Here is a 25,214-nt window from a genome sequence, read left to right on the forward strand (position 1 = left end):
ACACTCGATAACTGCTGGAAAGTTTACCTGTACAAACGGAGGGTACTGATATATAATGGGCCCTGAAGTCTAATTAAACCACTTGGGATTTAGTGTGCTCAAGTAGCAGCTCAGAAATTAAAGACACTGAGAGCATTGACTAAAATCATTAGTTAAGAGGAAACATAAGGCTTTCTCCAATTTACTTTCTGTTGTAGTTATCCAGTTTTGTTTAAAGTGCTTATAAACTACTGTGGAACAGACGTCCATGGTTAGGCTTTTTATTTGCATATACAATAATATTTGAGAAATTAACGAACCTCTTAAGAAAATATATCAATTAAATTATTTCGTCTTTGCTTTTTCAGGATTGAAGTGGATCTAGGGACGAATGGATGACTGAATATTCATATGAAGAGGAAAGCCATAAAAGTTGGTTGACATTTTTACAGCCATATGTATTATACATATTACTGCTATTATCAAAAATTTATATTGTGTTACAAAACATAACAGATGAAATAACAGGTCTGAGCTTCATATGCCATATTGTCTTTCAGGCAGGGGAATACTATAGCTTAGCACAGCTGTAGCTTAACGCAGCAGTTTCTGACCAAACCCGAATGTTCAAAGGAAAACCTAGTAGTACGTTAAGGAAATAGGTAATTCCTTTGAAGGCAGGTGTTTGAATGGGCTGATGCATAGTGGTGTTCATTATTCTTATGTGCAAGGATGAAGGGAGAATGAAAGAGGCATTGTTTTCCATTACAGCTACTGGCTATGAAGCTTAATGTATTGTGGAGTAGCCACAGATGCCACTCAAATGCCAAATGCAGATTGACAAATGCTGTTTAAGAAGTCAAATAGGATATGGTATCTTCAAAACTATCTTGGTGCTTTGTTTTCTTATCACAGAGAGATGGCTGTCTTAGAGCATGCATTTTCTGTGCTAGTTAAAAAGGAAGAAGCTGTTAGTGGACCTCTGTGCTTTACTGACTATTGTTATGATTTGTAAGACGATAAAATTTAGTAGGCTTTGACATCTGTCATTCTGACTTGTGAACTGTAGGCTTTGGCTGGGATGCTATGTTAACCAATGCCTTCCAAGGCTGTTTAAACAAAGCTGACTGTGCCTGTGGATTTGCACTGGAGCAAATGAATTGCGATGGCAAATGCTGGGTGTGGTACAGTGGGATGCAGGGCACGGTCCAGTGGGATGTTGTGCAGCAGCTCAGTAAGGCATTCTGAAACTGTGCTAGTCAAGGAGGAGTATGTTAGGGTGGAAAACCTCTTTCCTAGAGAGCCTTTTTCAACGCCTGAATCCCAGTGAGGGGTTGGAACAATAAAAAACATAAAACCCCTCAGATTTTTTCAAAAGCACAGCGTCAGTTCAATACCAGAAATGTAAGTCTGTAGTTCTATTAACTTGAGCAACGTAGTTCAAGAAGACAAAGTTTCTTATTTATCTCAGTGATAGTTTGGTTTTATCAATTATTTAGTGGTTCAGAAGTTTATTTTCTTCTTGGGTTTAATTCCTTCTTGGGTACATTTTTTTAGTGTTTACAACAGGTAGTGGACATGCTGATCTTAGCTACCTCTGGATTCACAAGCATCATAGGGCTTGAGGGAATCATCTGTGTCCTTGAATCCAGTCTCCTGAAATGAAAGCCGGCAAAACAATCTTTAGTTCTGAAGCATCCATAGAACATCTGCTTTACATACAGCAGGTCCCAGAAGACACCTCCATCTTCCAGGAGCCAAATTTAAACCCTAATAGAGACAGCGAGTGGTATTAGTAGCTCTATAGTAATGTACACAATTACTCTATGGGATCAGGGTCCCATATGCCTAAATGTCAACCAGCAGTTGTTACCCACTAACACCAGCGCACAAAGTCTTAAGGAATTTCTCTTTGGTTTGATTGCTGCTGTGCTGGTGGCTGCTGTCCATACCAATGTCTGATAGCTCGGGGTGGGCTTACATCATGGGGGAGCAAACACTTCCTGCTTAGACCTCCTGGCTATGAATAGCAGAGTGAAAAAACTGATACCATCCAAACCTTCCATCTTCCAGAACTACAGTGGTAAAATCCTGTATGCACAAACTCAGGGAGGCTCTATACTGGCAGAAAGTGTGAGAGGGTACAAAGACCAAACTAATTATCTGTAAGCTGTCTCTGGATATGATTATGTTGCAGTGGACTCATGCTATCCAGAAGACAGCACAGAGAAGTACCACCGTAGTGTGGTAATGTTTTGCATTGAATTGAGGAGAAACTGAGCCAGACTAGAGGACCATCTTAGGTATTTGGCTTGGAAGGTGACACTAGCACGGAAAAAGTTAAGGATTTGTCAGATCCTTGAGAGGGGTGGTCATAACCTGCAGAGTCTGCAGAGAGAGGAGGGAGGACTTCCAGATCAGGCAAACACAAAAGACTCTTGGACTCACGTGGCCTTTTCCCAAGTTTCTTAGGAAACACTGCAGTTGCATGAGAGATGGAGCATTGCTAGCTCTGTATCTCTGTTCCTCTCTCTGCTTTTGCCTTTCTGGTTCAATGCAAAGTGGTGGCAGAAGGAAGGAAGAACGGGAGGACAGGGTGACCTCTTTCTTGCCAAACCATAGTTCCACTCTCTCATGCCCTTCTGATGACATCCCGCAGTAGTCGTGAGGAAGCTGTGCAAAACATGTGCAGATAAGAAGGGATATCAAGTTAATTCTTTACAAGTTTTCTGTTTGGCAGTCTTTGCAAATGTAGGGCAGTGAATCCAGCTGTTAATTTTTATGTTAGGAAAGTACCATGATTAAATCATATCGTGGAATGAGAGAAAAATGTGGTTATGTGGTTATTCGAAGTCTGAGGCTAAAAAAATTCCCTTTCTGGGAAGACTGATTCCAGAAAACTTAAGCAGTAGAGGTGGAGAGGGCTCCTCTGTGATCACTGTCAAGATCAGTTGATAAAGTTCTGGCTCCAGTAGGAAAGAGATTGGATTTCACCCAGCACCCTGCCTCAGCCTTTCACTTTATTGCTGCTTTGCTAACCAAGTTTTGAAAATTTTGCATTGCTAACATGAGTATGTTGGTATATCATTGGGGGTATGAACAACTCGGGTTGCGTTATCTGTGTGTTGTACTGGTATGTTTTAGGTCTTTGTTCGTCTGCCTCAGACCATATAATAATATATGTAAATGTGGTTTTCTATAAATGACTGACAACATATATACAAATAGCGAAGGAAATACGAACATAAATTTTTCTGTCTCATAAAATGAGGTCAGATGAATCTTTTCCAGAAAAATGAGAAATATACAAAATAAATCTGATGGCATACAGGTATGTTGAATGCAGGCAGCTTACAATGCTTCTATGTTTTCCGTAATGGCAGCAACTGAATCCAGAGGTTCAGTTCTCTGTTGAATCTGACACTTAAAGTTTACGTTTTTCAGTCTGCAGTGTTTGTATGTGGATGTATGGAGATGAGAGACCAGGGTAGGAGCTGGTAAGGAAATGGATAAATGACAGGGAGGAACTATAGCTCAGAAAGTCCCAGGCAAAATAAAGATCAGGACTTTAAATGAAAAACAAGTGGTAGGACTGAAAGGAGGTCAGAGAGAGAAATTAAAGGGGAGAAGAGGTTGGTCAGATTGGAAAGGCAGGTCCGGGTTGTACTTAGAGTGATCTTGGGTGCAGTCTCACACTGGTTTCATGAACAGCTTGCAGAAGTACTACTGGGCAGTTCATGTGATCAGGCTTAATGATGTTCTAAGTTATTTAATGCTCAAAAAATTATAAACAACACAGAGCTATATTGAATTCAGTGGTGTTAGGAGATGACTGCTTATTTTCTAAAGAGGTCTATGTGGTAAGCTCAAGTAGTATTGCTGTCTCACGAATGTAACCTGTGTCATGTCTTAAAAAAAACCAAACCAAAACAACCCAAACAAAAAAAACCAAACAAACAAAAAAAACCAAACAAAAAACCCCACAAGAGCAAGCTTTGGCTCAGCTGTTTAGAGGGAGGGACTCAGTACAAGGGGGTGTTTCTTGAACTCTCCACAGCTCACCCCATCTCAACAGTCTCCCAACCTCTGATGTGCCCTTGCTTCACCTCCCCTGACTCCTGTGCAGAGCAGGGCATGGGAGGGTGCAGGTCCTATGAGCTACGTGTGTGGCGCTGTGCAATGGTGCCCAGCTGAGGCAGTGAGGGCAGGGCTGCCGTTCAGGGTGACCTCGGCAGCCTGGGCAAATGGGCTGGCAGGGACCTCATCAAGTTCCACAGAGGGAAGAGTCTGCAGAGGAACAATGCCATGCTCCACTGCAGGCTGGGCAAGCCCCTGAGTTGCCTCATCTGACTTGGACCTATCCTGGTATTGGATGGACTTTGGACTCAATGTACTTTCAATCTTTACTTTTTTGGTGATTTTTAAAGTCTGGTCATGATAAAAATGATACTTTTTTTTTTAATGTGCTTTGAAGGTGTTTTGAGGAAGTTTTATGTTTTTATTTGTATAGTCAGAACATTAGTAGCAGTGTGGTGATATGTTTGGTTTTTGTTGTCAGCTGTCCCCTCCATATCTGTTACAAGCAAATGCAATTTTCCTAGAAAGAAAGTGACTGCTCTTAAGTGGCCTTTCACATCTAACATCATTAAGTGGATTCTTGGAGTATAATTATGAATAGAAACATCAACAGCTTAAAATATGTTAATCTCAAGGGAGTTATTTTGCATTGGCCATCAATCTAACCCTTCTGTGATGTGCTTTTCAGTTTAGATTATTCTTAGGCAAAGAGGTTGTAGTTTGATGTTTTGTCTCAATTCATTATGATTAGAAATATCTTTGATAAAACGATGTAACATATGACCACTTAAAAATGACTGATGGGCCCCATTCAGCAAGGCAGGGAGACTGTGAAGTTTTTTTGGTTTCATCTATTGTCTAGCATTTATCAGGATGGTCCCTTAATGGTCAATTGGTGGTTGAGATTTAATGAATATTTCAAGTGTAAATAGATAGCGGGCAGTTTGTTTTCTGGAGCCCAGTCATATTCCTAGAACAGGTCTGTTTTTACTTACTGTCACTGAAAAATGTAAAACCTCTGCTGAAACTGTAGAGTGGAAGGAAAGCTTCTACCCAAACCTTCAGGAAAGGGAGGAGCAGCACAGATTTTCTTTTTCTGTTCCTTACATTGACTGCTGCATATTGTTCTGTCTCTTGCTTCCATCTTTTCCCACCGGTCTGCAAGAGGGCCATGCATGGTGAGCAGCATAGCCCCCAGGTTTGCTCACTGCCAGCTCAGCCTGGGAGGGAGTGGAGTGAGGTAGATTTGGAACTGATCTTTTTCCAAAGAGAAAAAGGTGCTTGAGATGCCAGCAGTGAACCCCTTCAGCTTGATGCATTTGCATTGCATATGGGCTTGTTCCCCTCCTGTTTGCTTTTGTAAAGTTATCGAATGATTTCTGAGAAGACTTTGGTGTTCCTATGTTCCTATTAGTCTTTCCTTACGAACAGCAGTACAGAATTTGTTCTACGCCACTTTTTTTTTTTTTTTAACTTCTGCTGGGCAGTTGCTTTCATAGCCTAAATGGTTTCTTGTTTATGGGTCCTGGGTCTTGGCTCCATTCCATTCATTTCCCAACTATTTTGGTGTGTTTACACACTGCTCTTCAGCAGCTGGCTTGGGACAGGTATCCAAAGCTCGCACACATACATACACGCAAAATCAGTTCATCAGAGTTTGGGCCAAATCATATTTAGTGCTTGGCTTGTGATCGGACCTTGGTTAAATTAAGTTGGACTACAGTTTTGAGGGTTTTGTCCTTGTATTTTGTTCCTGCCAGTGTGGATTAGGGGGCAGACATCTATGGAGGATCATAAGCATTGCTTTTAAGTTTTGTATATCAAAAATGTGATATATTTTAGAAGTGTTATTTTAGTGATTGAAGATAGCTGTTGTCTTTCTGCACCCTCACACTTCAGAAAGGCAATGGAAGTAAGCACGGAGTCAAAGCCTGGTCTACTGCAAAAGCTTCAAGCTTTGCTTTAAAATCAATAAATAGAGATGTTTATATGTAATAAATAAGGTTGTGTTTTCAAGTAGTCAGCGCAGAGCTGCCCAAGAGGGTTTGCTCACAACTGGGAGAAATGTGTCTCGCCCAGTAGCCGCTCAGCATCAGTGTGTGCATGGTTTGCGTCCCGGTGGCGGCACAGATTTCTGCTCTGCTTGGAGTTGCAGTGGGATGTTTCAGGTGCTCTGATGTTGCAGTAGTTATTGAGTTAAAATCCTGTTTATTTAAACAGGTTTTTGAAATGGGAAAAATGGAGAATCACATAAAAAAGGATGGCAGCAACCTTCATGTGAGGTGGTGTGTGGGGGAGTAAGGTAGCCCACATTGTAGTGCAGCTTACAGGAGACTAACTAGTCTAGAATTGACAAAATGTGACGAAAACATGGAATATTTAAAATACTGGAGTTCTTTTCACAGTTCATGGAATTAAAATTACTAAATGTCATTGTAAAGCAAAGGTAGATGTTGCTGGTGTTGCCTGGAACACTCCTCTGTGAAGAAATAGGTGGTGATGGTGAGTGTGATTAGTAAATTGTGGATGTAGGTGAAAACTGTGTTTAAGAGCCTGCTTCAGCACCTATTGACATAACTCAGTGCAGTAGAGTGCCTGTTAAACTACTTCTGAAAGCTAATAGATACCCCTTAACAATTTTAGTTAGTAAATGTGTTGGCATCTATCATTTGTATTACTGCTGTTGATTGTAAGGCCTGGTGTGTGATTACGTAACTTTTTTTGATTAATTTAAGTCATACAGAGCTCATTCTTCCTGCGATGACTGTTCTCCTGTAACTGTCACTCTGTTTTTTAAAGCTGGGGGATTTGGGGGGGTGGTGGTGGTGTTGGGCTGGTGGTTTTTTTTTAATTCATTTTGGGAGTGAAAAACAAACAAATTCACCTTGAAAAGTTTAGTCAGAGCTGAGAAAAAGATAGTAAACTAGCCTGTGAGCATAAAATGACGAACTGCTTTATAATGCAGGCACAGATACCCTTGGTTCCCATTTCTGTATTTGAAATGCATGGTGTGTCGGTGTTCCCGTGCTGGAAGGGAGAGGAGATACGCTATAAGCAGAGTTCCCGCTTCTTGGAAGGAGCAGAAATGGATGTTGCTACCTCTTGTAGTCTCCAAAATGCATGTTGTAGACCATATTAAATAAAATGATGGAAGCAACCTGAAGATCTAGGTGAGAAATTTTGATGTGAGCATTTCCTCGGTTCTGACTGCAGCTGCGTTTAGTACTCAGGACTGGCAAGCCTAAATGTAGGACCTGTTGTATCTGCCTTGCTAAGGACATCCACTTCAGGGAGCAAACTGTGGCTGTGGTGCGAGCGATGCCAGGTCCCTGCATGCACACTGGCCAGAGTTAGCTCCCTCCATACTGCACTTGCTGCAGGCATGCTACTGGCTCTTGGAGTTTGGGTGTTCTCCTGTACCTCTGCGGTGCTCCTGTTGCTCGTTTTTGTTGTTGGAGATAATTGCAGTCCAATCAGTGTTGTGTTTTCATGGCATGTTGTGGGCTCTAGCCCTGTGAGGCCATGCACAAGGGTCTGAGGGGGCAGGCTTGGAGGGCTCAGTAGGACCAGTCAAACTGGTAGAGATTTGTCCACCCTGTTACTTAAAAAAGCCTGGAAAGACCAGTCCCTCAAACTACAGGCTGGTTTTGGAGGAAGTTGGCTGGAGTGGTCCAGGCTAGAGCTGGGAAGTGAGCTGAGTGTACTGCTGGTTTAGCTTAGATCAGGAAATGCTTCCATGAAATGTTCAGGCCTGGTGTGCTTTGGTTTGCTTTGTAGGATAGCCTTAGGCTGCAAAAACTAGGTGGCTTTTGGAAGAAAGACCCGGAGATGTGCTCCAAAACAGCTTACCTAACATGCTCTGATGTCTCATGGGCTGTTGAAAGACATAGGCTGTGGATATCTTCAACTAAACTGAGAAGATCCCTTCCTGTTGCAACAGTACTGCTTGCGGAGAGAGATACAGACTTGCTGTTCTGCTAGGTGAATGCTCAGGAACCTCCAAGCCGAGATTGCACAATGTCCCACTTTGTTTAGTGGTGTTTTCAAATCAGTTTCTGTTTCAAACCAGCTTCTTTGGTTCCTCTTTCAGCCTTGAGTGAGTTCAGTCCTGGTGAGGACTAGTTGTAAGTGACGGGACATAGTCCACAGGGAGCCAGATCTCAAAGTTCCTTTCAACTTCAGTCATTTTGCTGAAGGCTCTTGTCTTCCACTAGTTGGCAGACAGCCGTAGGTATCTCCAGAGGACAATTCTTCCCATGGGATTCTATGTCCTCCCTGAAAAAACAGACATCTCCTCTGCCTGTAAGCTATGCAGGTGCAGACATGGTGAGTACACCAGGCTCCCCTTTGCTGGACTCATTCTCCAGTCCTTGGGTTTTCAAAGCATCCCTGAGCATCCCTGCTCTTGCAGCCTGACTTCTCTCCTGTGGCACGTTCTCGTGGGAATGAAAGAGCAGTCACCAAGCTCATTTCACCTTTTATTCCTAGAGCACTTAAAGAACAATTATACTAATTCTAATAATGACTAAATTTATACTACTCCAGAGAGGGAAGCACAAGGCATTTAATTTCAAAGCTGTTTGACAAGACCATTTTGATGTGTGTATTTTCAGAAGTATGACACAAGTTTTCAAAGTGCCTAATGGAGAGAAAAATGTTTAAATTCATACTCTGAGGTGTTGGTTTCTAAGAAGCTGAATACTGTTGAGTTCTGTTGGGTGTGATCCATCACATAAAACAAGTTTAAACTAGAGATTTACAGGACTTACTACTTCTGCTTGTTTCATGATGACCTGTTCCTCATCCTTAGTTATCAGAATGTAAGTGTTTGCACGGGGAAAAAAAAGGATACTTCTGTTGTGGGAGGTATTAATTCTCAGTACTGTGAAGCAGCACAGCTAACTGCATTTTAGAGTTAATCTTTACTTTTCAGTGAGAAGGGAAAACCCCATGTGGGGTGGTGCTGATAAAGATACATTGAACCAGAAATTGAAATACTACATATGCTTTCTTGTTTCCCTTTTCCTACATATCTGACAATAAACATTTAGTGCTAGAAATAAATGCATTTGGATTTTTAGTATTTTTGACATGCCATGGAGAGAATAATGTCAAACAATAGCAATTTGTCACTTCTCATATGAAGGCATAGAAGAACATGTTAGAATTCAGTAGCTAGCACATAAGGAGAAGGCAGTTATTTTAATACTGATATCCACTGCTAACAGACCTGAATAACGATTCCACTAGATACAGTATTTCATATACCCAAGGACATGTGTCTAAAAGAGAAAATAAGCTCCTGGTATTAATCTAAATCTTGACCCGCTCTTACGCTTCCCACATGGCGCTTCATGTGTACTCCTGGTGATTCATTAAGTCTTTCTTGTGCAGAGGTTTGGTGATGAGTCAGGAAAGGGCGAGTTTTCTGCTTTGAGGCTGTCACCTTCTTTTGAACTTTGCTATTTACTTAGGGTTTTTTGTTGTTGTTTCAGTTCAATTTGAAGCAGTCCGCTACAGCTGTGATTGCTGCAGTCAGCTGTGATGGATATGTGGGCATAGCCCAAGTGAAAACAAAAGCCTTGGCTTTCAAACATTATAGGTAAACATGCACTGAGTTTTCACCTTAATTTCTAAGTAATATAGAGGTGTTTCAGTATTTGTTTTAGCAAAAACCCCCACTAAACCCAACAAAATAGATGTCCTAGAAATACTGAGATTCAAAACATTATTTCTGCTTGGCTTTATTTTCCTGTTTTTAGAGGAGATGGTGCAACCCCCAAAACCCAAACATTTGGAGTTAAGTCTGAGACTCATTTAAAACTATATGAGCTTTGGTGATTATGAAGAGAGATGACAGTGAGAATCTCTCTTGCAAATTAAGAAGTAAGGAGTTTCTGTTGGTCTTAGGAAGATGAAAATTAACTTAGATGTGTAGGTTGTCTTATTAAGTACAGTGGAACTGAGATGATGTTTGCTGAACTACTCTTTGGAGATTTACATAATGGATGAGATACAGGAGCTCCAGGCGGCATGACAGTGGAGTTTATTTTATTGCAGAATGTAAAACAAGTGAATTGCCTTAATAATCTCTGCAGAAAGCAAGGATAATCTTTTTTTCATATGCAGAAAGAGAGCCAGAGAGTTCATAATATCCTGGCTATTCACGTACAAGGAGCCAAACCTTTCTTTTGAATAATCTGGATCCCTTTAACTATTTTATTGTCTTATTCAGGACTTCTAAAGCTCTTCAGGAATGGCAAGCAGCATGCATCTCTCTGAAAATATGGCTTTTACATGGTAAAAATATACTATCTGCTGATAATTCATGGCTTGATAAAAGAGGCTCATAAGAGGCTGGGTAATTATCCTAACTGCTATTTAAATATATGGAAAGCATTTATAAACCAAGCTCACCTGCTATTTATTTCTGTAGTAATAATAGTAATTTTGAAAGTTTTAGAACCGTCATAATTTCAAAGTGGGTGTATGTTGGAAAAAAGTTTTAACATTAAGAGGTTTTAGGCTTTAATTTACTCAAACCAGTTCACCCACGTTGGTTGGTGTGGGTTTTTTTTTTCTACATGAGCTGATGATATCTTTTCAGCATGGAAAATGGACAAAGAAACACTGAAGAAGTAGAATAGTTCAATGTAGATGGTAATAACAACACCCAATTCCTATTGTGTGCTTCTCAACCATGTATTTGGCTTCAAGGAAGAGTTTGACTGTTACTTTACTCTGAATATAAATGTGCCATTACTCTTTGATCTGTAGCAACAGTTTGTTATGATCAAGGCTACTTACCACTTTTGCCTGCAAGAAAAGATTTACTGTTGGGCATAGCAGGTTTCCGAAAGAGTGAATGATGTTCTTAGTTTCTGGTTTCTGTGAGCTATATGCAGCTTAAGAATACTTTTGTATTAACCTGATGTCAATTGCTGCTACTTGTAGGAAAGTCTGGACAAGTAATTCACCATACAGTGTTCCACACAAACATGGGCATTTATTTGTCTAATATGAAACCAAATCATTGGAAAAAAAGGATAATTTCATGAATATCAGCATTTCATGAGTAGGGTTAGTTTCTGCTTTTGTTCATAAAAAACTTAATATATTTCCAGTGATTTCAGTAGTGATGGATAATACCTAGTTGGTCTACTGAATATGCTGTGCTCTACTCTTAATTCCAGGATGCAGGCTGGGATTAGTTCTACCAAATTTACTCTGGATACTGGATAGCGATTATTATTTATCAGTTGATGTACAAAGTTAGATTTTTCTTTCTACCAATTTCTTTTCCTGGCTTGGTTTCTGGTAAACCAGCTATTTTTGTCTAATCATAAGTCTGTATCAGTAACAGTTACTGCAGTATGCAAGGGAGGACATGAAAGTAATAACCCATTTACTTATATTTACTGGGATCTGTCCGCATCGCGGCCTGATGGGATCAGAGACCCAGGAATGTTTTATAAGGACAGAGTTGTTTTCATGAGAAAGTATTTTAAAACATTGAAATTCTTCCACTGTGGTGGCTCGGAACTCTCCCACATGGGGATCTTTAGAGTAAATAAATAAAAGATCACACCAGGTGAATGTGATTTAAAGTGTCTGTAACTGTTTCCCAAATCACATTAAAATCCTAAGTAAACTATAAGCAAGGCAAGGGAGAGGAAAAGTTCACTTCAACCTCCAGACTTTCCAACGCACTATATAGATGCATAGCACCAGACCCTAAGGGCACAGAAGAGGATCCTGAAGAGTCATGGTGTCCGAAGGAGCCCCCTGGTTAGGACAGCTTCTTCATGCCCTGCTTTTCCACAGCTTACCCTACTTTGGGATGTGTGTACATTCATCTCAGAGAGAAGTCTCTCATTTCTAATCCAAACATAAATGACCTAAAAGTATTTGCCTATGTGCATATCTACTAAGATAGAACAAAAAGGTGTTTTTCCATGTATGGTTGAGATAACTTTGCACTTTCAAAAGAACCTAAGTGCCAGCTAGCATGGCTGTGACTGTTTTTTAAATTTATGTTCGTTTAGTTAAAAATCCTGAAGCTTTCAGTTGCGAAATTTTGTAAGTTATAAAAATTTTAAAGGGAGAAAAGAGCAAGCATCTACAGGTGCTTGTGTTGTCACAGCATGGAAGTGTCTGCATCTTTCACTTCTTTCTGAGACGGCAGCTCAAGAATGCTTATTACACTTAAAGTGATGAACTCATATTCCTTGCCAGTGAGGAGTGAAGCTGGGTGTTTCCATCCTTCATTGGCTTGGACTGCTTTGAGTCCTGGGGGATGTTTCAGGTAGCCAGTCAAGATTTAGTCCTGCACAGTTGCTTGTTACTAACTTCCTTGTAGGCCATTCAACATGATGAGTACGTGAAGTACTTAACAAGTATCTGCCTTGCAAAATTTCAACAAGAATTATCCAATCCTGGCATAAACCTTTATATCTGACCCTAGAGCAATTGTATGACAGCTGATGATGGTAAAAACATGAAGGATTATTTGATAACTTATTTTAAAAGGCATACTTTGCTTAAGTAGGGTTCTACAGGGTGTGATAAATAGATATGGTCAAAACAGTATTAACAGTGGTTTCTTGAATTAGTCTACTAGTTCCTCAGAGTTGATCAGCAGCATGACTTTTTTTTTTCTTCCCAGTTTTAATGTATTCAGGTAAATACTTAATTTTGTGTTTTTGAATAATAAACATAATCCATTGATCATGAGAGTATTCTTTCAGGTTGAAAATAAACTCAGAGCTCTGCTGTTTTTCAAACAAATGGCTACTCACAGAGAAGTGTCATTACTTTAAAACAAACAACAAAAACAACCCGCCTGAATATTTCAGAGTCTCTTTTAAATGTAAGAGTAAATGATGAGACTTTCACAATTTTTGCTTAAGAGGTGATAATTTATTATTCCTGGCACCAAACAGGTGATACAATTACTGTGCTTTTTTTCCTATAATTCTTGAAATGCAGAATTTATTAATGTCTTCAGACAATATAAAGTATACCTCCACATACACAATGCATGCATATGCACACAAAAGCTGGATGGGGGCTCTGTGTTCATTTCACTGAGCCACGGGATGGACATCTGAAGAAACAGCACCAACAGTGACATAGTTTTGATGCTTTTAATGACAAAACATGAGTTGGGTACCTAACATAGATTCTTTGAGCTGAAGTCCTGTGAGGAGTGATTTTTAAGAACAGGTATATTTTCCTGAAAGAGTTCTTAAAATTATTTTTTACTTTACATGTGAACTGGTAACTTGGCATGAGCTTTCAACGTAAAAAGCATTCTTGTGAATCATCTACACTGATTGAGGGAATTACTCTCCGCATTTGTGTCCAACATCATTCAGTGTCTGATAAACACTGCTCTTGAAACCACTGTGGCTGTAAGTTTAGCGGTTAGAATATTTTAGTAATGTTTATTGAATTTCAGCATCCAGAATGATGGTGGAGGCAGTTTGTCACATTATTAATGTTAGGGGTGCAGATCTCTTCAGAAAGATGCAGTACACATAAAACTCTATGTCTGTGCAGAAATCGTTGCTTAAAAATGAGCAGTTTAACCCATCCAGATCTTTTGGTGCAAAGTAAATCTAATAAAAGCGTTTTATTCTATGTGAGACATAGCTAGTGTGGACAGGAAATCGTTTTCATCATTTTACACAGTGTAACTAAGCCATGTGCTGGGAATAAATATGTGATTTATACAGGCACAATTTCTTATTATGTCCTAATGAGAGACGTTAAATATATTAGTATGACTCAGGGCTTGACACATGCTATAAAGGCTATGTATGATGCCAAACAACCAATTATCTCAGTGCATTATTTCTTGAAAGCCTTGACATGGGTAAGGTCACTATACATTTTTAATGGGAGCATGATGCTAGGTTTTAAAAGATAATACAAATAACAATACTTTTTTAGACTTTCCTGCTGTGCGATGTATAATCAGGAGCACTGACTTAAAGAACGCTAATGAGGATTTAAAGACCCAGCAGGGGCACGTTTAGCAGTCACACACAGTTCTGTCAAATGTTTTTGCATAAGGCACCTCTGATGCAAAATAGAGTTCAACAGCAGGTAGGAATGTATACTTTTATTGTATAGCTTGGTGTAATACTTCTATATATTTCAGTGAGAATAACAATAACTTGCAATGTTCTGGTGCTTTGCCAGGCACTATCGTTTGGCTGTGATTTTTACTGTTCATGAAATCAGCCAGGAATGGTGGCACACATGGACAGACTGTATTGCTGCATTACAAGAGATCGAGTAATGACCGAGGGAAACAAAGGAAGAGGGGTCTGAAGGTATCATTTGAAGTCCATACTAAGCTGTAGGTGCCATGTGCTGACTGTCTCATTTACCTCTGGAATAAATCTCATGGAGTGAAATGCTACAGAAGAACAGACAGTGGCCCACCTAGCTTAAGGTTCCTTTTTGGTAGTGATCCATACCAAGTACTTGGCAGAAGAATGTCAATTCATTCTTGAGTACAAGTCTTCAGACTGGAATCTCGTGGTTTAGAGCTGGTTTAACTTCCATGGTTTTGGCATGTACTATACGTAAAGAAAAGACATAGGAATGTAAATGTGGCTGTTTTCTGTTAGAGCAAAGGACCGTCTACCTTATATGCTTCCTCAAACAGCAGTCAGTAACGGATGCTTAGGGAAACGATGTAGCAAGGTTGCATGTGAGCAGTGGTATTGCCCTGGTACATCTTTCAAGTTTGTAATAAAACTATGGCACAAATACTTCCATAACCAGAGGTTGCATCTGTATTTTTGTGCTCGATAGCGCTTGATAAATCTGTAGAAAAGTCCAGTTGTTTCTGAACCAATTTCCAGCTCGTCAGACAAGTGGATTTGTCAGGAGACCAGTTTCTCTTAAGTGAAGAAGTCGTGGCTTCCAGTGCAAAACCCGTGGATTCCAGTTGCAAAAAGGCAGTGTATATATAGCAGGAGGTGGAAGCAGGGACAGGCTACAAAGGATTAAAACAGAAATACTGTGCAGGCATGCAGGGAAGGTGTCAGGAAAGCCAAAGCTCAGCTGGAATTCAAACTTGCAGGAAATACAAAAGACAACAAGAGCATTTTCACTACATCAGCAGTAAAATGCTAGACAAGGAAAATGAGGGTCCATGTCTGAATGCCTGAAGCCGAGGTACTCCACTACTGCCTTCTGCCTCAGCCTTCATCTGAGTGGCCTTCTCACAGGCCTCTGCTTACAGAGAAGGCTCAAGGAGCAGAACCACCAGTCATGAACGAGTACCAAATCCTGGGGATTACCTGTGAAGACTCAACCCAGACAAGCCCATGGGACCCACGTGCCTGCATGCGCAGACATTGGGACAGCTGGACGACATCCTTGCAGTACCCTTCTCAGCACCTTTCTCTTGAAAGGTCCTGGAGACCATGGGAGATTCCTGATGACTGGAAGAAAGCAAATAGAGCACTTCTCTTCAGAGAAGTCCAGAAGGGCAGTCTGGGGCACTGAGGACCAGTCGGCCTCTCTTTGGTCCTCAGATCACAGAATGAGTCCTCTGTGAACCGACATCTGGGCACTGTGAAGGAAGAGAAGGTGCCTGGGAACAATCAGCATGGATTCACCCAGGATAAAGCATGCCTGACCTACATGGTTGCATCTGCAGTGTAAAGCAACTGGAATAGTGGGTGAGGGGAGAGAAGTGAACACCATTCACCTTAGCTTCTGCAAGGCTTTCAACAGTGTCTCCAACAATGTTCTTGTATCTGAGTTATGGTTATTACAACCTGGATGGGTGCACAGTCAGATGGGCAAAGACTGGTAGGATGTGTGGGCTCAGGGGTCCTCAGTCAGTTCATAGCCATACGTGGTGGCAGAATGAGAGACAGTGCGTTGAAAATGAGAGAAGTTCAGGCTGGGTGTGAGGAAAACCTCCCCCCCACCCCCCCGCCATGGAGTCTGTCTCCTAGTTGATCAGGTTGTTCAGAGAAGTTGTGCCATCTCCATCCTTCAAGGTTCTTAAGACCTGACTGGACATAACCCTGAGCAACCTGGTCTGACCTCTGAGCTACAACTGCTTTGAGCAGGAGGTTGGACTGGAGATTTCCTGAGGTGCCTTCCCAGCTGAATTATCTTGGGATCCTAAGGAAAAAAAAAACCAACACAAAATCAAAACATTGGCTGTACATCCATTGCTGCCTGTATTTTTCCAGGATTACACAATGTTTCTTTCTGTGAACTGATATGTTATAAATTAATTACTCATTTATCTTGTCTTTCCCCTAGACACATGCTCATGGATTTTCTTTATAGACTTAAACTTATTATATATGCCCAGTTTCAGTGTATATAGCAAATTTTGTATCTCTAAATTTTAGGGATGCTATAAGAAAAGTTCAAATGATCTATTATTGTAGTGCTATATGTGCTACTCGTGTGTATCTCTGATTTTTTTCTCTCATTTTTATGGCTGTACCCATAGTTACTTAAAGTACTGTTTAATCTTGAAGTTAGGCGGTTATTTCAGTTATTGGCAGTAATTTTGTTCATGTGCAGTACACTTTTTTCCCAAACATATTTGAGGAATCACAGCTTCTCTGAGAATCTGTGGGAAATGCGTGTTGGTGACATGTGAAACTTGTTAATTATGAATTCCTAACAGTTAATTAGAATTGTCTTTAAAGTGGACCCTCGTTCCACAATAATTTGTTGCTTGTGGAATCTAATTTGACAGTTTTGTACATAAGCATTTTGGTCATCCTATCTTGGGTGAGAAAACCCCTCACGTGAGCAGTCAGGTATCAACTTCTGTCTATTAAGTCAATGTGAACAGTCTGAGAGCAATAAGTTATTTTAGACAATTTTTTTTCACGTATTTGGTGGATACTTACAGATTCTCATTCATGAATTGAGGTGCTTTATAACTTATTCACTGAGTGAACAAAAGTCAGAGTTTGCCCTTTTTTGAAATGTACCGAGTGCTGCTCACGAGCTTTAATATTAATATTTTCCCAGGAGTTTGCACTGAAGCCTGTGGGGAGCAGGAAAACCTCAAACTGATGTTAAATAGAACAGAGATCAGGTTGCGACAGGATGTTAAACATTTGCAGTTTGGGAGTTTCATCAGAGCATACAGCCTTTCTTTCGAAATGTCAGAATAAGCAGTTTGTTTGCTCCACGGCAAGAAGCGTATAAAGCAATTACCATTCCTCCACGTGCATGTAAGGTGCTGTGCAAAAGGTGCAGGGAAAGGTGGTGGAGTAATGCTTAGCTTCTGGCAAATAGTCTGACTTTTTCATCTGAGCGTGCAATCGTTCAGCTTTATTTAATTATTCCTTTGTTATTTTGGCATGTACATAAATCAAACAGTCTTTACGCACAGTTTTGCAAGCACTGGCACTCTGGCAGTGCTTCTGCTGCAGTGGAGCTGCTGGGGTGAAGGTTGTGGTTACATCTCTTCCTAGCAGCTGGAATTTGGCCATTGAAAAGAACATTTTTGTTTCACTGCTTACTGCCTATCATATCTATGACTTTGTGAACCACAGCAGACACTTTTTGAGGTCCTATGAGAACTGGCTACACTCCTTGCAGGTGTGACCTATGATATCTGGTGTTGGAGGGTGCAGCTGCACACAAGCGTGTTCTCCTCCTCCTCCTCCTCTTCCTCCTCCTCTCAAGGCTGTGGTGAATTTGCCTCTGTCCCTGTAGCTGGCAGTGCAATGAGCTGAGCTGGAAATGAACAACTGACTTCTGGGTACAAGGTGTTCTGTTATGGGTATCATATGCTGCTCTGTTTTTAATAGTAAAAAAAAAAAAGTTTTTAAAATTGCCTGTGAACAAAATAAATCTGAAATAAAGATAAGGCTTAACTGAATTTCCTAAATTTTAGCTTTACATTTTTAACCTGAAGTGGGAAAGCTAGCTTATCCTGGTTTCTTTTTAATTCTGCCTATACATGTGAGCCCTCAGATAAGCGAGAAATACTTCTGCTGGCTAACAGCAATATCAGCTCCTTAATGTTTCTGTGGCCCAGCTGCTAGAAGGGAGCTGGGCATATTTAATGACAGCATTACCTTAAATTCCTCGTACTCAGAGGGTGCAGTTTGCAGTGTCCATGATTTATAAGAAGTCAGCTTCTGATGTTGACAATCAATTTATTGCTCTATTTTACCCTAGAGGGAGGGAACATGGCACCTGGAGGAGCAACAGTTTTCTCCCCAAGCTAAAAGGTTGGGGAGGATCTGCTGGCCAGTCATGCTCCAGTGGGGCATACAGTATTGCTGGTAGCTCGTTTGCTTTCTCTGACACCCAGGATGGAAAGGGCCAGCGTAATTTATGGAGGAAGCAATAATGTCCAGGCCATTTGGCCTGCCATGCGGCATCTCGGACAAAAATTTTGGACTAAACTGTGGCTACTGCTACATGCTAAACAGTTCCTTTATTCTCCAGAGTGCAGGGCCTATGTTGCGTCTGTCTTCGTGGAAGCAGACTTCGCACGTTGGCAGGTGGGGGGAATGTGTGCCAGCCAGCTCCCCATGCTTTCAGCAGCTCATTTCCCTACCAGAACAGGTAAGGGCAGAATTCAGAGTAAAATTTCAGTCACTGTGTATTTGCTGGTAAGCTGCTGGGCAATGCCATTCAACGCTTGTTTGCTCAACAAATGCAAAATAATTACAATTTACATAACAGATACAGGAAAATTTTGTCAGATGGCAGAATTATTCCCCTGACACTCTATTGATGTTCTTCTAGCACCAGAGCTAATTAAAAACATGTTGTGACCTGAGACTTACTTTTTGATTATCTAAACTTTGATTTATTCTTTGGTAAAGGCAAAAGGTGGGGGACCTGGAATGAAAACCTGGCCTGAAACTGTTCTCAGCAGCTGTTCATGTGATTTTTTTTTTTTTTTTCCTCAAGTTTAATAATTGAGGCAACAACCCACACAATAGTAAAGGTAACCTTTAAGTAGTATATGTTTTAGTAAATTTGATCAATATAATATATGTAGGACTATGAAAATTCTTTCATATTTCCCATTGCAATTTTTTTGAGGGGTGGCCAGCTATGTTAGTTTTTAATTTTAAGCTTCATTCTTCAAACTCTTCTCCAAACTTGAGGACAGTTGACATAAGAGAGCAGAAAACTGCTTTGGAAATTGAGTAGTACTTTTCTGAAAGTACTTGCGTTGTAACTCTGGTCAAGGAAATGTGTCAGTCTAGGTCAATTACTAGGTTGGATTTTTTGTTGTGGAAAAAGTAATGAATTTCCACTTGATAGCAGTCTTCACTACTTGTCAGTGCTTTAAAAACCCAAAGGAAACTACCAGGAGTTTATTTTACTATGCATCATGAAGTGTTATGAAAAGTTTGGGTTTTTTAAATTAATTATAGTGTAATGGTAAATGCAGTGCATGCTTTTTCCAAACTTACCCTTTCTTAATGTGTTGGGTTTGCATGGCAAGGTTTTGGTAGCAGGGAGGCTGCAGGGGTGGCTTCTGTAAGAAGCTGCTAGAAGCTTCCCCCATGTCTGATAGAGCCAATGCCAGCCGGCTCCAAGACAGACCCACCGCTGGCCAAGGCCGAGCCCATTGGTGACAGTGGTAGCGCTTCTGTGGTAACATATTTAAGAAGCGGGAAGGGTTGTTGTGTAACTGCGGTCTCCTCTTCAGAGAGAGGAATGAGAATATTTGAGAGCAACAACGCTGCAGACACCAAGGTCAGTGAAGAAGGAGGAGGAGGAGGTGCTCCAGGTACCAGAGCAGAGATTCCCCTGCAGCCTGTGGTGCAGCCCATGGTGAGGCAGGCTGTGCCCCTGCAGCCCATGGAGGTTAACGGTGGAGCAGATCTCCACCTGCAGCCCGTGGAGGAACCCACACCAGAGCAGGTGGATGCCCAAAGGAGGCTGTGACCCTGTGGGAAGCCTGTGCTGGAGCAGGCTCCTGGCAGGCCCTGTGGGGGACCCACATTGGAGCAGTCTGTTCCTCAAAGAAGTTCCATGGAAGTGACCAATGCTGGAGCAGTTCATGAAGAGCTACAGCCTGTGAGAAGGACTCACACTGGAAAAGTTCATGGAGGACTGTCTCCTGTGGGAGGGACCCCATGCTGGGGCAGGGTGCGAGGATTCCTCCCCCTGAGGAGGAAGGAGCAGCAGAGACAAAGTGTTGTGAATTGACCCCAACCCCCATTCCCGGTCCTCCTGCACTGCTGGTGGGGAGGAGGGAGAGAAATTAGGAGTGAAGTTAAGATGAGGAAGAAGGGAGGGTTGGGGGGAAGGTGTTTTAAGATATGGTTTTATTTCTCACTATCCTGCTCTGATTTGATTGGTAATAAATTAAACCAAGTCAAGTCTGTTTTGCCCATGACAGTAATTGGTGAGTGATCCCTCTCTGCCCTTATCTGGACCCAGGAGCCTTTTGTTATATTTTCTCTTCCCTGTCCAGCTGAGGACAGGAGTGACAGAGCAGCTTTGGTGGGCACATGACGTCCAGCCAGGGTTGACCCACCACACTTGAGCCATCATTTAGGAGACACATATACTTATTTTTGGTGCGTTCTTTTTCTGTTGATTTTTTGGGGGGGGTGTAAGCAGGACTTTTAAGCGTAAGGTAAAGAAAATCCACAAATACTTAATGAATCCCTTGGTATTCACTAAAACCTTATCAAATATTCTGTGAATATTGTATTAGAAGGAGAACAATGAAGCCATTAATGTTGATAAAAGTTAAATGTATGGCTCAGTAATTACTGTTACTTGTAACATATTGTGTCTGAATTACATACTATAGGAATGAACGGTAATTCTTTGTAGAGACAGCTGAAAGTGGCAAGAGAGCAGAGCTGATGTAATGGGATTTTACGCAGTCTAAGCTGACAGGGTTGCCTGCTGAGTCCGCGAAATAGCAGATTGGCCTCTAGTTGCCAATGCACTCAAAGCTCCTCTGTCACCTGGAAGCTGACCACATCTCTTTGGTTCTATTTATATTTGCTAAAACTAATTTAAAGCCAAACAAACCAAAAAGAATTCAGAAGCAAAACATGAGATCTTGGTTCTCTTCACTGAATATTGTCTGGACTTGAACTTTTTCCCTGGAGATAGATTTATAAAAATACATAGCAAATTAAAACATAGCTACATCCTTAGGGATTTCTCTACTTAACAACTTTTGGAAACCTGCTGTCTGCAGAATTAGTTTGTGGTTTTTTTCTAAGGGATCTAGGCAAAGGAATAGGAATTCAAGAAGCTTGTGTTGCATGTGTTCATCTTTTGTACTGGTAGCAGCGGAATACAGCCGGACATGGTCTGGTACATCAGATGAGGATCTCAGCAGGACAACACGAGCTGGAGACCAACCATTGCATGTGCTGCTCAGGTACTGAAGCACTGAGTCACAGCTGCTGTTCAGGTCTGGGATCTACCTGGCATGCATGGTTGTAATAGGAGACCATACTCAGAGGCCTTCCTGGAAAGTGTAGAGCTGTGACGCCTCCATGATCAGTGGATGCCATGCAGATACATGTCTGTGATACATATACCTATACCTAGACTGCACTCCTCCCATGACCTCTTACAGTGTGAGGTGATGTATGGAATATCATGTGCTGCACTTGGGTCCACCCTGAACTCTGTTTGGGGCTAACAAGCAGACCTGAGAGAGGTTTGTAGATCAGTGAGAAAAAACCTTGTTGTTAGCCTTAGTTAATTATTCTTCACACTCGTGTGCTGAGCTGCTGTCCTAGCATATTTCCAGAAGTCCATTGCTGTGGTGTTTTAAGCTTTTGTTTTTTAGATAGGACATAAACTGCAGCTTGTTTGTCCATATTGTTTACCCAGGCTTTCACAAATTCTGCGTTCTCTCTCACTAAAGGAATTTCATCTTGAATTGGAATGAACTCAAATCAACCCCACCCAGTTTCACATGAAAACATTGTGAAGTTTAAGGCTTCACTCTACTTTTTTCTTAAGAAATTGTTTTGGTTTTACTTGAAGCATCAATAAATGCAAATGATCCTTTTATTTCTGGGGAATTTGACTGGAAATTCAAGTTCAGAGTAAAATGCAGAACTACCAGAATCTCTGCTTTCATTATGAACATTTCACACAGCTATAGACATAATTACATATGATGAAGATCTTATGGCAAGACATGGGCTGTTAACCCTGATTTCCTGGCAGAACTCCCAGTTGAGTGATTATCTTCTAGCCACATAAATTTAATTTTATTTTCTATCAGATAGTTGTTTCCTTCACTTTTTGGAATGAACTGCTCTTATACTGTGGCAATGTTAACTGGTATGCTTCACCCTAGAGATAACTACGTTTAAGTGACTAACAAATCTCCTTGTATGGTATATAAAGGACTTCTTTAGAAATGAAGGTCTTCGGGAGATTGAGGTAGTAGACAATTGAATGATTTTTTCCTGTGAGAATTTGGAAAGAAGACATTCTCCTTGGCTTCCTCTCCCTATGGAGATAGTTATATTTGAGAAGAGATGGTAATCTTTCATTCTATTACCCCTTGAAACAATGAGAAAAAACAATTTCAAACTTTGGAAATCTTATCTAGTCATATCCTTAAAAGGATCTGTCATATCTTCAGAAGCTTTGCCTTGAGTGGATCACTTCAGATTTTTTGACCTGAGGTGTTATGCTGTCTCTTGCTTGCACTGATGGATAACTTCAGTATAGTAATGTAAGTAATGAGAATAATATAAATTTAGGTATTTATGTTCAGAAAAATCAACAAGGTAATCTTATTGCTAGGGCATATAAGTGATGTAGGCTACTTCATGGTTAATTCAGTGATGTTTCTCAGATATCTGTATAAAAAAGAAAAACTTAAAAATTTGGGTTTCTGAGCTATCAAGAACACTGTTTTCACAAAAATGACTCTATTTTGGAGCCATAAAATGAGAATATAATGATGAATTAAATTACTGCATGTGCAGAAAACTTATGTAGAATTAACTAGAAGATGGGGCAGGGGAAGTTGTAAGTCATAGCTTTGAGACAGAAAGACTGCTTAAGGGCTGTTCTCTGCTCTTAGCTATTCAAACGTACTCCCCTTAAACTTGAAACTTTTTACTGTAGCTTGAATGTTGAATATGAGACTGCTTTTCCCCCAGCTGATACTTCTTTTCTCAAAAATGAAAGTGTGTCATGTTAGAAGTTAAGTTTGCACAGAAAAGTAAAGGAAGAGTTGAAATGAAGGAATGAAGTTGGACCTGGGAAGAAGGGAGGGATGGGGGGAAGTGTTTTAGTTTTTGTCTTTGTTTCTCACCATCCAACTCTAATTGACAATAAATTAAATTAATTTTCCCCACATCAAGTCTGTTTTGCCTGTGATGGTACCTCATAAGTGATCTTCCTGTCTTTATCTCGACCCACGATCTTTTCCATCTTATTTTCTTCCTCTGTCCTGTTGAGGAGTGTGAGAGCGCCCGAGTGGGCATCTGGCAGCTAAGGTCAACCCACCAGAAGTTACAAAGCATTGAATTGTCAGCTGGATGTTTTCGGTGTCTCATGGAGAAGTTCAGAACCATCAGTGGCTTTGTCTTGCCAGTGTGCAGCTCTCCAGCATGACTGAGCAAACCCATTACCTTCATTAGTGACAGCAGTAATTAGCATCATCTGCCTTGTTTCTGTATATCTCTTGCGTTCATGAGATGAAACGAGGAGGAGGCTGTCTTGCACGGGAATGTTTGTCGATCCATGCAGGAAATGTGAGATCTGGGTTCTGGGTGCTCTGAAGCCTGAGCTCACTGCTTTCTTCCTGGGCTTGCATGGGGTTGTGCCCATCACAGTTTGGCCAGGTCTGAGAAAGCATCGTTTCATTTCTCATGCTGTAGTACTAAGCAGCTAGACATGAAAATCTTAGACAGTGGGAGAGCTGACAACTGTAATGTGGAGTGTGCAGTTTCTGTCATCTTCTGCTTAGAAGAAATTATGGAGGGGGTTTAGGGGTGTCTTTGGTGGCGTCTCAGGACAGGAGGTTGGTTGTGGCAGTAGCTCCCCTGTTAAAAGTTTGCAGCATGATTCTTAAACGTATGGCTTGGCCAAATTACAACCTTGGCCACAAAACCGCAGCCGTGGATGGAGCCAAATTTCATAGTAGTGTAATTCATAATCAAGTAAGCACTACAGGGTTTGGGGGGGGGGGGGGGGGGGGGAGGGTGGTGGTGTGCCAGGTTGAGATAGAATTTTTTTGTTTTGTTTTCTCTTCCTCTAAAGTAGCCAAAGATAATTTGATTAAAACTTGCAACAAAAAGTCATCTGCATGAAGATGCCAGTTGTAGTTACAGTGGTGCTGTACTGAAAATGTAGGCATTTTAGGAGCAGGGAGAGTGCTGTTAGTAGACCGATTGCCATAGCTTCTCAGAAGAAGAGCTTTTAAGGCCAGAAGCTTAGCTGTCTTCTATAACGAATGCTCTAATAGCAGTTGCCCATACAGGCCTGGGTATGATTTGTGTTTTTAATTAATCTTTCAAGGGAATAAATGGCCAAAAGTGATTAGTGAAAGGCTTCAGCGCATGGCACCGAGAAAGAGAGTTTGATCTCTTTTAGGATGAGTTAGTTTATTGATCCAAGAGAACAGATGTTTTGGTAAGGTCATTCAGTGTTTGGTTTGATTATATGCCCAGTTTAGGACATACATCTGCTATGTGTTTTACCTAGGTGAGTGACTGGAGTCCACCAGGTGGGTTGGGGCAGGAGGTAGGAGGATGGAGAAGGAAGGGCTATCACAAATTCAGGTCACCTTCACCTGGGCAATGTTGGGAGCTGGAAGCTGGCTGCTGCATTTGATGAAGAGAATTGAATGAGCCAGAAGGGGACTGTGGCCTGAAAAATGTGTTGACTCAATACATCATATCGGCAATCTCTGCTGGTGGGTCTCCTGAGTGTCGTCAATTAACATGGGGCGCTGGAGCAGCCTGGCCTCACTCAGGTGTGGATGCTCCATCTGCCTGGCTGACCGGAAAGGCTCCCGGGGGATCTCAATTCACACTCCCAGCCCCTGTGGGAAAGAGTCAAGCCCCTTTGCCTTAGATGATTGCCCACTGTATGCAAACCTCAGCAATTACATCCTATTTGCTGAATGGCTTTGAACATACTGTAGCATAAACGCTCGTTAGGGCAGGAGAGTG

At 41.2% G+C, this 25,214-nt stretch overlaps 1 protein-coding gene across 7 annotated transcripts in view; it reads left to right on the top strand.

Moving 5' to 3' along the window:
* The window catches only part of KLF12 (KLF transcription factor 12), a 248,325-nt gene that overhangs the window by 70,414 nt on the left and 152,697 nt on the right, over nt 1-25,214 (top strand). For 6 of the 7 annotated variants that reach the window (XM_074815525.1, XM_074815528.1, XM_074815529.1 and 3 more), the window contains one exon: nt 348-411. In XM_074815525.1, the coding sequence (XP_074671626.1) occupies nt 391-411 (21 nt within the window). In that variant the 5' untranslated portion in view covers nt 348-390. Of the gene's footprint in view, nt 1-347; nt 412-25,214 lie in introns of those variants that run through there. The other variant, XM_074815530.1, reaches the window with a different exon arrangement.

This window comes from Strix aluco, chromosome 2 (genome assembly GCF_031877795.1).
Source record: "Strix aluco isolate bStrAlu1 chromosome 2, bStrAlu1.hap1, whole genome shotgun sequence".
In the NCBI taxonomy this organism is placed as follows: Eukaryota; Metazoa; Chordata; class Aves; order Strigiformes; family Strigidae; genus Strix; species Strix aluco.